This window comes from Rhinoraja longicauda, chromosome 18 (assembly GCF_053455715.1).
Source record: "Rhinoraja longicauda isolate Sanriku21f chromosome 18, sRhiLon1.1, whole genome shotgun sequence".
Taxonomy (NCBI): domain Eukaryota; kingdom Metazoa; phylum Chordata; class Chondrichthyes; order Rajiformes; family Arhynchobatidae; genus Rhinoraja; species Rhinoraja longicauda.
In genome coordinates this window covers 38,943,838-38,956,175 of record NC_135970.1, presented here as the reverse complement: position 1 = coordinate 38,956,175, position 12,338 = coordinate 38,943,838, and the positions used below count along the sequence as shown (strand labels likewise).

The following is a 12,338-nucleotide window of genomic DNA, read 5'->3' as shown; positions in this document are numbered from 1 at the left end:
CTTGTATTCACTGGAATTTAGAAGGATGAGAGGGGATCTTATCGAAACATATCAAATTAGTTAGGGATTGGACACGCTAGAAGCAGGAAACATGTTCCCGATGTTGGGGGAGTCTGAGAACCAGGGGCCACAGTTTAAGAATAAGGGGTAGGCCATTTAGAACGGAGATGAGGAAACACTTTTTCAACCAGAGAGTTGTGAATCGGTGGGATTCTCTGCCTCAGAAGGCAGTGGAGGCCAATTCACTGAATTCATTCAAGAGAGAGTTAGATAGAGCTCTTAAGGATAGCGGAGTCAGGGGGGTATGGGGAGAAGGCAGGAACGGGGTACTGATTGTGGATGATCAGCCATGATCACATTGAATGTCGGTGCTGGCTCAAAGGGCCGAATGGCCTCCTCCTGCACCTATTGTCTATGCGTCTATGTATCTATGTATTTTCACACAAGTATTCAGCCATGCTTTCATGGAAGCTTACTCTCTTTATTCATACACTTTTCAGGTTCAGTCTTCTTTGCATCAGTCTTTTCAGTACTAGTTAACACTACGACCTGGTACCCTCTAGGTAATTAGGGCCCTAGAGTCCTACAGCGTGGAAACAGGCCCTTTGGCCCAGCCTGCCATGCTGACCCACATGCCCATCCACACTAGTCCCACCTGCCAGCGTTTGGCCCATATCCCTCCTATCCATGTTGCTGTCTAAATGTTTCATAAATGTTGTGATAGTACCTGCATCGTCTACATTGTCCGGCAGCTCGTTCCACACAGCTACCACCCTTTGTATAAAAAAATTGTCCCTCAGGTTCCTATTAAATTTTTCCCCTGTCGGCTTAAACCTCTGTCCTTTGGTTCTCGATTCCCCTTCTCTCGGTAAAAGACTGTGCATTTACCCTCTCTATTCCTCTCAATAGACAATAGGTGCAGGAGGAGGCCATTCGGCCCTTCGAGCCAGCACCGCCATTCAATGTGATCATGGCTGATCATTCTCAATCAGTACCCCATTTCTGCCTTCTCCCCATACCCCCTGACTCCGCTATCCTTAAGAGCTCTATCCAGCTCTCTCTTGAATGCATTCAGAGAATTGGCCTCCACCGCCTTCTGAGGCAGAGAATTCCACAGATTTCCAACTCTCTGACTGAAAAAGGTTTTTCCTCATCTCCGTTCTAAATGGCCTACCCCTTATTCTTAAACTGTGGCCCTTGGTTCTGGACTCCCCCAACATTGGGAACATGTTTCCTGCCTCTAACGTGTCCAACCCCTTAATAATCTTATACGTTTTGATAAGATCTCCTCTCATTCTCCTAAATTCCAGCGTATACAAGCCTAGTCGCTCCAGTCTCTCATGATCCAATACCCCTTGAATAAGATGTTGAGGATTGTAGGTCCTAATTCAACGGTTCAAGGGTTGGTGCCATCAACTCTTCCTTCTCGCTCTCACTGAACGGAACCCTGGGCTATTAGCCAGCGCCTATAGTTTCTCTTCAGGTTTCCGATGAGTTTGATCACCTTTGAGTTTCTGTGAGTGGATGACACCACTCAGTCTGAATGCTCTTCGAACCTGGTCCTTCAGACAAAGAGACCCTTCTGCCCAAAGATACTGGAGGAACAAGATAGACCGCTCGACCCTAACAACCGTAGTACGTCACGGCGCCATTTTAGTAGGCAGAAACTTGCAGAAACATTTAAAAAGGAAAATAACAAAGATCTGTGAATTGATAGATGAGATATATTCTGCATTTTTATGGTATCATCACACATACTGTTACTGCGAGAGGCAGAACGAACGGTGGGGTTTGCCTACTGAAATGGCTCCTTTGCGTACTACAGTTCAGTATAGGCGGTTTCAATGGAGTGGTCCATCTTGCTCCTCTAGTATCTTTGCTTCTGCCCATTGTGACTGAGCTGGGCTTTGGAAACGTGACAGAAACTGGGTGCGGTGGTTATGTGAGGATATACTACAACCCTGTCTTGTGAACGATCTTTACCAAGCGCAGGCTCGGCGATCGCTTCGCTGAACACCTGCACTCGGTCCGCATTAACAAAACTGATCTCCCGGTGGCCGAGCACTTCAACTCCCCCTCCCATTCCCAGTCTGACCATCCTATCATGGGCCTCCTCCAGTGCCATAGTGAGGCCCACCGGAAATTGGAGGAACAGCACCTCATATTTCGCCTGGGCAGTTTGCAGCCCAGTGGTATGAACATCGACTTCTCCAACTTTAGATAGCTCCTCTGTCCCTCCCTTCCTTTCCCCTCCCTTTCCCAGATCTCCCTCTATCTTCCTGTCTCCACCTATATCCTTCCTTTGTCCCGCCCCCCTGACATCAGTCCGAAGAAGGGTCTCGACCCGAAACGTCACCCATTCCTTCTCTCCCGAGATGCTGCCTGACCTACTGAGTTACTCCAGCATTTTGTGAATAAATCGATTTGTACCAGCATCTGCAGTTATTTTCTTATACTACTTGTGAACTATCTTTGTGTGGGAAGGAACTGCAGATGCTGGTTTACACCGAAGATAGACACAAAATGCTGGCGTAACTCAGCGGGACAGGCAGCATCTCTGGAGAGGATGACGTTTCGGGTTGAGACCTCGTCTCTGGGGCTCTTCCTTGTTCCATTTCTCTAGCCTCCCTCCCCCCTGACTCTCAGTCTGAAGAAGGGTCTCGACCCAAAACATCACCCATTTCTTCCCTCCAGAGACGCCGCCAGTTACGACGCTGAGTTACTCCAGCATTTTGTGCCGATCTTCGTTATGAACTATCTTTGTCTTTCCCAATGAAACAATCGTTTGGATAACCTTCTCTTTCCTTACCTCTCCACAGAAACACGGCCAGAAAGAGCGAAAAAGTTATTCAGACATTACACGGTTGGATCTTACGACAGTCTTGATGCTACCAGGTAGGACCGGCCACATTGTTCGTTGGCATTTGCCTTGTTGTCAACGGACTGAATAACAACGGTGTCTTTCCCACCCTGATCGTTCGGTTACTACGTCTGTGTGGTTCGGGGACTGAGCAAGGGGCTGGAGGCCAGTAGGGATCACAGAGGGGGAGCAGTCAGAGAGGGTCTCTCCAAACTCCCGTTGGAGAGAGGAGGTGAACCTAGGGCACGCGGTGGCGCAGCGGTAGAGTTGCTGCCTCACAGCGCCAGAGACCCGGGTTCGATCCTGACTACTGGTGCTGTCTGTACGGAGTTTGCACGTTCTCTCCGTGACACACGTGGGGATTTCTCCGTGATCTCCGGTTTCCTCCCGCACTCCAAAGACGTACAGGTTTGTAGGTTAATTGGCTTGGTATAATTGTAGGATGGCGTTATTGTGTGGGGATCGCTGGTCGGCGCGGACTCGGTGGGACGCAAGGCGTGTTTCCACGCTACATCTCTAAACTGTGCGGTCCAGGAACTGAGCCAAGGGGCTGAATGGCCTCTCCCTGTCTCCATTTCTTATCTACTTATGTTCAAGGGCATCGTCAAATGTAAAGGGTTTTGGTTGAGATTTTACTTGACAAACTATTTATAAAAATAGCAGTAACTGTGGTGGCGGACATCTGCTTTCTCTGCATCCCTCTCTGGAGTCCACACTATATATGCAGCCCTCTCGGTATGTACACTTTCTTCATAGCTGGGATGTCACGGGTAAAGCCAGAATTATATGGCCATGTTTAGAAGCTCCTTGAGAAATGGTTGCCCACTGACAGATTTCCTTCCAAAGAGACCCACGATTCTTCCATCCTGTCCCACGTGTACGTAGATGTATTCCTCTGCAAGGCACGGTAACTACATTTTAAGAGAGCAATAATAAAAACGTGAATTCTTTCTTATCAAGGGGCGCAGCGGGTAGAGCTGCTGCTTCACAGCGCCGGAGACCCGGGTTCGATCCCGACTACGGGTGCTGTCTGCACGGAGTTTGCACGTTCTCCCCGTGACCGCGTGTGTTTTCCCCCGGGTGCTCCAGTTTCCTCCCACGCTCCAAAGACGTGCAGGTTTGTAGGTTGATTGGCTCGATAAAGATTGTAAATTGTCCCCAGTGTGCAGAGTAGTGTTAGTGTGCGGGGATCGCTGGTGTGTGCGGACACGATGGGCCGAAGGGCCTGTTTCTGGGCTGTATCTCTAAACTAAACTAGTTTCTTTATCAACCAATGTGCTTCTCACAGATGTACTGAAGAAGGGTTGATGGCGTTGTATAGAGATAGAAACATAGAAACATAGAAACATAGAAAATAGGTGCAGGAGGAGGCCATTCGGCCCTTCGAGCCAGCACTGCCATTCATTGTGATCACGGCTGATCGTCCACAATCAGTAACCCGTGCCTGCCTTCACCCCATATCCCTTGGTTCCACTAGCCCCTAGAGCTCTATCTAACTCTCTCTTAAATCCATCCAGTGATTTGGCCTCCACTGCCCTCTGTGGCAGAGAATTCCACAAATTCACAACTCTCCGGGTGAAAAAGGTCCTTCTCACCTCAGTTTTAAATGGCCTCCCCTTTATTCTAAGACTGTGTACCCTGGTTCTGGACTCACCCAACATTGGGAACATTTTTCCTGCATCTAGCTTGTCCAGTCCTTTTATAATTTTATCCGTCTCTATAAGATCCCCGCAGAAGGTCACGCAGGAGGTCCATTAAATCCTGCCATGAACAGGAGCAGGGAAATAATACGGATGCTTAATCTGTGTTGAAAAAAGCTGCAGATGCTGGTGTACACCAAAGATAGACACAAAAGTGCTGGAGTAACTGGTCGGCGCGGATTCGGTGGGCCACAGGGCCTGTTTCGCACTGTATCTCTAAGCCAAACTCCTTCAAAGTAGACATACAGCATCTTGAGGAGATTTTACAGGAAGGAATTGCAGGTGCCCGTACATGCTGAAGATAGAGACAAAGTGCTGGAGTAACTCAGTGGGTCAGGCGGCATCTCTGGAGAGAAGGGATGGGGTGGCGTTTCGGGTCGGCACCCTTCCTCAGACTGAAAGTGGAGGGGAGGGAACTGGGGGTGAAGTGGGACTGGAGTATTACATTCCCCGGAGGCGGTGGGCGGTGAGCAGCATCCTTGTTGCCGTTGAGGAGGCCCATGCAGGCACACTCCACTCAGACAGCAGCGTGGGCCAGGTGACTGGAAGCAGCAGCTCCACCAGCTGCCCCACCGTGCTGTCCCACAGAGCTGAACTTCTCCGAGCTTCTTCCATGGGTTTCTTTCATAGAAACATAGAAACATAGAAAATAGGTGCAGGAGTAGGCCATTCGGCCCTTCGAGCCTGTACGCACCGCCATTCAATATGATCATGGCTGATCATCCAACTCAGTATCCCGTACCTGCCTTCTCTCCATACCCCCCCTGATCCCTTTAGCCACAAGGGCCACATCTAACTCCCTCTTAAATATAGCCAATGAACTGGCCTCAACTACCTTCTGTGGCAGAGAATTCCACAGATTCACCACTCTCTGTGTGAAAAAAAACGTTCTCATCTCGGTCCTAAAAGACTTCCCCTTATCCTTAAACTGTGACCCCTTGTTCTGGACTTCCCCAACATCGGGAACAATCTTCCTGCATCTAGCCTGTCCAACCCCTTAAGAATTTTGTAAGTTTCTATAAGATCCCCCCTCAATCTTCTAAATTCCAGCGAGTACAAGCCGAGTCTATCCAGTCTTTCTTCATATGAAAGTCCTGCCATCCCAGGAATCAATCTGGTGAACCTTCTCTGTACTCCCTCTATGGCAAGAATGTCTTTCCTCAGATTAGGAGACCAAAACTGTACGCAATACTCCAGGTGCGGTCTCACCAATGCCCTGTACAACTGCAGCAGAAGCTCCCTGCTCCTATACTCAAATCCCCTCGCTATGAATGCCAACATACCATTCGCTTTCTTCACTGCCTGCTGCACCTGCATGCCTACTTTCAATGACTGGTGTACCGCGACACCCAGGTCTCGTTGCATCTGCTTTGGAGGATAAACATTGCTCAGTTTAGCATCTCGCCTGAAGGTCAGCTCTCCGTCAGTCCTGAGCACCACCCCCTCAGTCCTTTGACCCTCCCTCCTTCCCCCCCCCCCCCCCCCCCGCTGCTGGAGACTGACCATGGACTTTCACTCTTCAGCGTCCAAAGTAGGGTTTTTAACCCACGTCGTCTTCGTTCACAAGCAAGCGGTCACTCTCCAAGTAAATGGGGCGTCACGGTGGCGCAGCGGTAGAGTTGCTGCCTCACAGCGCCAGAGACCCGGTTTCCATCCTGACCACGGGAGCTGTCTGTACGGAGTTTGCACGTTCTCCTCATGACCTGCGTGGGTTTTCTCCGGGTGCTCCGGTTTCCTCCCACACTCCAAAGTTTGTAGGTTAATTGGCTCGGTATAATTGTCAATTGGCCCTATCATGGTAGGGATAGTGTTACTGCATGGTTAGTACACGCGGACTCGATGGGCCGAAGGGCCTGTTTCTGCGCTGTATCTCTAAACTGAAGCTAAACTTAAACAGTTTTCTCGAAACTAAACTAATTTGTTGTTGGTATTAGAGGAATTAACAAGTTCACAAGCTTGTGATTATTTGCTTGTCACAGGCTGTAACAGTGGTTTGTCCTGATACATATAAATAAAGTGCACTCCTAATCATCACTTAACTGAAAGCCAACAGTTTCCTTAATAGTTTTCTAACTTTTATTAACACTGTGATTTTTAACTCTGCATAAGCTGGCCCATTTAATGATGAAGTGCACCACAGGATTTTTATTTGGAAAGTGGGGCCGTCACGGTGGCGCGGCGGTAGAGTTGCTGCCTTGCAGCGCCAAGGACCCGGGTTCGATCCTGAAAATGGCTGCTGTCTGTACGGAGTTTGTACCTTCCCCGTGACCGCGTTGCTTTTCCCCGGGTGCTCCAGTTCTTTCCCATGCTCCAAAGACGTACAGACGTACAGAGTCCAGAACAAGGGGCCACAGTTTAAGAATAAGGGGTAGGCCATTTAGAACTGAGATGAGGAAAAACCTTTTCAGTCAGAGAGTTGTGAATCTGTGGAATTCTCTGCCTCAGAAGGCAGTGGAGGCCAATTCTCTGAATGCATTCAAGAGAGAGCTAGATAGAGCTCTTAAGGATAGCGGAGTCAGGAGGTATGGGGAGAAGGCAGGAACGGGGTACTGATTGAGAATGATCAGCCATGATCACATTGAATGGCGGTGCTGGCTCGAAGGGCCGAATGGCCTCCTCCTACACCTATTGTCTATTGTCTATTGTCTATTTGCGGGTTAACAGGTTTTGATAACGATTGTAAATTGTCCCTGGCGTGTGTAGGGTGGCGCTAGTGTGCGGGGATCGCTGGTCGGCGCGGACTCGGTGGGCCGAAGGGTCCGTTTCCGCGCTGTATCTCGAAACTAAACTAAAACCACGCAGAGAGAAGGCAGGACAGAATTGGCAGAATGCCAAAACCTTCTTCCCTGGGGAATGGATTCACGCTGAACGTAGACTGCCGGCTTGACTAGATCCTTCTTCTCATGGTTGAGGAGTGTTCATAAATTAGTGGAAGTTCACTTTCTGTTGGGTGCTTGGGGTCATCAGCATTCCGGGCATTTCCCGTTCTTTCCCACCGTGAGTTAGAGAGCCATACGACACTGAACAGGCCCTTCAGCCCCTCATCCATGCTGACCAAGATTCCCATCTGAGCACGTCCCCATTGCCTGCGTTTGACCCATATTCCTTTAAATTTTCCTCTCATGTACCTGTCCAAATTTCCCTTAAATATTGTTTAGTTGAGTTGAGTTTAGTTTAGTTTAGTTTAGAGATACAGTGTGGAAACAGGCCCTCAGAATGAAAGGACGTTCCTTTAGGTGAATGTGTGGAATTCATTGCCACAGAAGACTGTGGAAGTCCTTCAGTGAAGTTTTTGAAGGCAGAGAAAGATATATTTTTGATGAGCAGGGATCATGGGGAGAAGGCAGGAGAATGAGGGGGAGTTAGATCAGCCACGATTGAATGGCGGAGTAGATGGGCCGAATGGCCTAATTCGGACCCTATCGCTTATGATCGTATGAACGTATGAATCTATGCGCTTGACTTCTTGAATGTGTGCATTCACCCTGTCTGTGCCTCGTGATTTTATACGTCTCTGTGAGATCGTCCATCAGTCTCCTGCACCCCAAGCAATAAAGTCCGTGAGACCTCAAGCTCTTCATAGGTTAACAGGGACTGAGACGCTGAGAACTTGTTCTGTGAATTTGGAGTTTTTGTACATCTCGGGAACAACTCCACAAAAAATGGAAAACGCTTATGAAAGATGGATTCAATTTAAGGTGATCTAAATTAGACAAGGTACCAGACATGCACAAACCAATTTAGATAAATTAATTCAGATCCATGAACCTGTTTAAAACGAGTCTCAATTGCAAATAGGTCATTATTGAAATGTAAGTACATTTAAATTGAATCAATGTGAAACTGGAATAATATTTCAATAGAAGTACCGATTCAGGTTGTACAAAGAATTAAATTAATTGATCCCAAGTCAGAGAGTCTTTACATTCCCCTTGCATGACGAAGACTAGCATGAAGTTTCAATGGCACCTGTGCACAGGGCCTGGATTTCCAAGTTGCAATAACAGTTTAATGGAGAGTCAAGGGCTCAAAAGCTCCAAACCCTCTACCGCACATGAGAGGAACATCAGAAGGCAGTGGAGGCCAATTCTCTGAATGCATTCAAGAGAGAGCTAGATAGAGATCTTAAGGATAACGGAGTCAGGGGGTATGGGGAGAAGGCAGGAATGGGGTACTGATTGAGAATGATCAGCCATGATCACATTGAATGGCGGTGCTGACTCGAAGGGCCGAATGGCCTCCTCCTGCACCTATTGTCTATTGTCTATAATAGGTCAGATTGATGCACAGAGTCTCTTGCCCAGAGTAGGTGAATCCAGGACAAGGTTTAAGATGAAGAGGGAAAGATTTTACAGGAATCTGAGGGGTAACCTTTTCACACAAAGGGTTGTAGGCACATGGAACGAGCTGGCAGGGAGGTAGTTGAGGCAGGGACCATTTAAGAAACAGTTAGACAGGTGCATGGGTAGGACAGGTTTGGAGGGATATGGGCCAAACGCAGGCAGGTGGGATTAGTGCAGCTGGGACATTGTTGGCCGGTGTGGGCAGGTTGGGTCGAAGGCCCTGTTTCCAAGCTGTATCACTCTATGACTCTATGTGCTTTTTTAAAGTCTAAGGTTGTCGGGAATTATCAGAAATATAATGTCAGGATTAACAATTGTTGAAGTGACCTTGTGGTGCTTTGCCTTCTCACTCTGGGCAATGTGCGTGAAGGTCTGGTACTCAATTAGGATGAAAGACAGACACAAAATGCTGGAGTAAAGCTTTTGTTGCGTGCTAGCCAGTCAGTGGAAAGACAATACATGATTACAATAGAGCCTTGAACAAGGGAATAACATGTATGACGTTTAGTACAAGATGAAGCCGGTAAAGTCCGATCAAAGACAGTCCGAGGGTCTCCAATGAGGTAGATCGTAGCTCAGGACTGCTCTCTGGTTGAAGTAGGATGGTTCAGTCGCATACTTCAGACTGGGGACTGGACACAACCCAAAATGTTAGCTATTCATGTTCTCCAGAGACGTTGTCTGACCCACTGAGTTACTCCAGCACTTTGCAAGATTTTTAAGTGGAAAAGGCTTGACTTTTTGAAAATAGTCAACGGAAACGGAATTTATAATGAGAGGTTGGTTTATCGAATGAAGCGATTAGTCAGTGTTGTAATGCCAGAAATAAAGGCAGGCACAGCGTTAGTTCCCATGTGATCATCTAGTTTAGAGATACAGCACGGAAACAGGCCTTGCTGGCCACCGAGTCCGCGCTGACCAATGTTCACCAGCCACACTAGTTCTATGTTGTCCCAGTTGTGCAATCTACACCCGAGGGTCAATTTACAGAAGCCAATTAACCTACAAACCTGAACAGCTTTGGGATGTGGGTGGAAACTGGTGCACCTGGAGAAAACCCATGCAGTCGCAGAGAGAGAACGTACAAACTCTGTACAGCAGCACCTGTAGTCAGGATCGAACCCGGGTCTCTGGCGCTGTGAGGCAGCAACTCTACCGCTGCGCCACTGTGCCACCCAAACATGGCCAGATCATTAATATTAGTGAAGAACACAAGAACACAAGAAAATAGGAGCAGGAGTAGGCCAACCAGCCCCTCGAGCCCGCTCTGCCATTCAATACGATCATGGCTGATCCTACCCCAACCCCCTTCCCACTATTGCCCTTCTTCCCACCCAAAAGAACCGTGTGATCTCCTGGGAGAGGTGAAAAACCGGATTAAAAACCCAGGCCAATTTGGGAAAAAATCCGGGAAATTCGGGAAGGTAGACACAAAATGCTGGAATAACTCAGCGGGTCAGGCAGCATCTCGGGAGAGAAGGAATGGGTGACGTCACCCATTCCTTCTCTCCAGACATGCTGCCTGACCCGCTGAGACCCTCCAGCATTTTGTGTCTTCCTGCGATTTAAACCAGCATCTGCAGTTTTTTTCCTACACATTAATATTAGTGACACCAGTTGAGGGCAGATACTAACCAGGGGAATCAGGAACATTAACCTGCTCATCTTCAAAGTAACAGCCCAGGCTTTGTCCTTGATCAGTCAGCTAAACCCCATTGGTGCCACATTCATCTCTGTCGGAATGGCTTGGCCTCGAGTGCATCTTCCAGGAGTTGAAATCAAAAACTGCAGCTGGCAAACCCAGTGTATCTCTGAGGGGGCGGTTGTGGGATCAGACACTGAAATCCATGTGAAGTCGATCGAGAATTTACAATAGATAGCTGAGCACGGCATGGTTGGGGCAGAGAGAACTTGTCTCCCAGGGTGGTAGGGGAGGCAAGTTCAATGCTAGCAGTTATGTCAAGAGGGCCGGAATATAAAAACAGAGATGCAATGCTCTTTAAGGCGCTGCTGAGGCCTCATTCGGAGTATTCTGAGCAAGTTTGGGCCCCATATCTGAAGAAGGATGTGTTGGCTCTGGAGAGGGTCCAGAGCAAGTTTACAAGAATGATCCCAGGAATGAGTGGTTTAACATCTGGAGCGTTTGCCGGCACTGGGCCTGTACTCGCTGTAGTTTAGAAGGATGAGGGGGGACCTCATTGAAACGTACCGAACAGTGACAGGCTTGGATAGAGTGGATGTGGTGGGGGGGGGGGAGGATGTTTCCACTGGTGGGAGAGTCTAGGACCAGAGGACACAGCCGCAGAATTAAAGGACGTTCTTTTAGGAACGAGATGAGAAATTTCTTCAGTCAGAGGGTGGTGAACCTGTGGGATTCATTGCCACAGAAGGCTGTGGAGGCCAAGTCAGTGGATATTTTTAAGGCAGAGACAGATAGATTTTCTGATTAGTTCCGTTGTCAGGGGTTATGGGGAGAAGGCAGGAGAACGGGGTTAGGAGGGAGAGATAGATCGGCCATGATTGAATGGCGGAGTAGACTTGATGGGCCGAATGGAATAATTCCACTCCTGTTCCTTATGACCTTATGACTAGAGAGCATCACTCTAAGATGACAGGGCCAAAGTTAAAAGGAAATGTGTGGGGCAAAAAGGTTTTTAACACAGAGTGTGGTGGGGGTCTGGAATATTCTGCCAGGAGTACTGGTGGACGCAGATACGACAGACAGTGGTGATTAAGAGGCTTTTCGACGGGCATGTGGATAGGCAGAGAATAGAGGGATATGGATGTCGTGCAGGCAGATGTGATTAGTCTATTTCGGCATCGTGTGCCAGCACAGTCATTGTGGGCTGAAGGGCCTGTTCATCAAGTCAATAATTCAATGGTACTTTCTTGTCACATGTACAGTGCTCTGTTTTGTATACAACCCGGTAAAATCGCACAGTAGACCTCACCTGGGCAGTACACAAATGTCGTCCGAAATACCATGTGCTATGTTCTATATTTCCACCCCACCGACCTTTCTTGTTGCAGCCTCAATATTCATCCTGGCCGTCAGATGTGATTTTTCCATTAACTGATTCATGTTGACTGCCCTTAATTAACCCCTGTCTCTCCAAACACCGATCTTTGTCAAATTCCCTCAGTGTTTCTGAAGGTCATCCTTCCACCAATATCCAGCAGATCGGTCCACGATCCATCACTCTACCCGTTTCGCCTTTCCTTGCGCAACGTTGTGTTGGTAGATTGAGAGTGACATTCAACAGAATGGACAATAGATAATAGGTGCAGGAGGAGGCCATTCGGCCCTTCGAGCCAGCACCGCCATTCAATGTGATCATGGCTGATCATTCTCAATCAGTACCCCCATTCCTGCCTTCTCCCCATACCCCCTGACTCCGCTATCCTTAAGAGCTCTATCTAGCTCTCTCTTGAATG

General features: G+C 48.3%; 1 protein-coding gene across 1 annotated transcript in view; it reads left to right on the top strand.

Moving 5' to 3' along the window:
* Positions 1-12,338, top strand: part of LOC144602429 (SH3 and multiple ankyrin repeat domains protein 2-like) — a 248,815-nt gene that overhangs the window by 212,350 nt on the left and 24,127 nt on the right. The window contains 1 exon segment of the mRNA XM_078415547.1: positions 2,820-2,895. Coding sequence (XP_078271673.1) covers positions 2,820-2,895 — 76 coding nt within the window.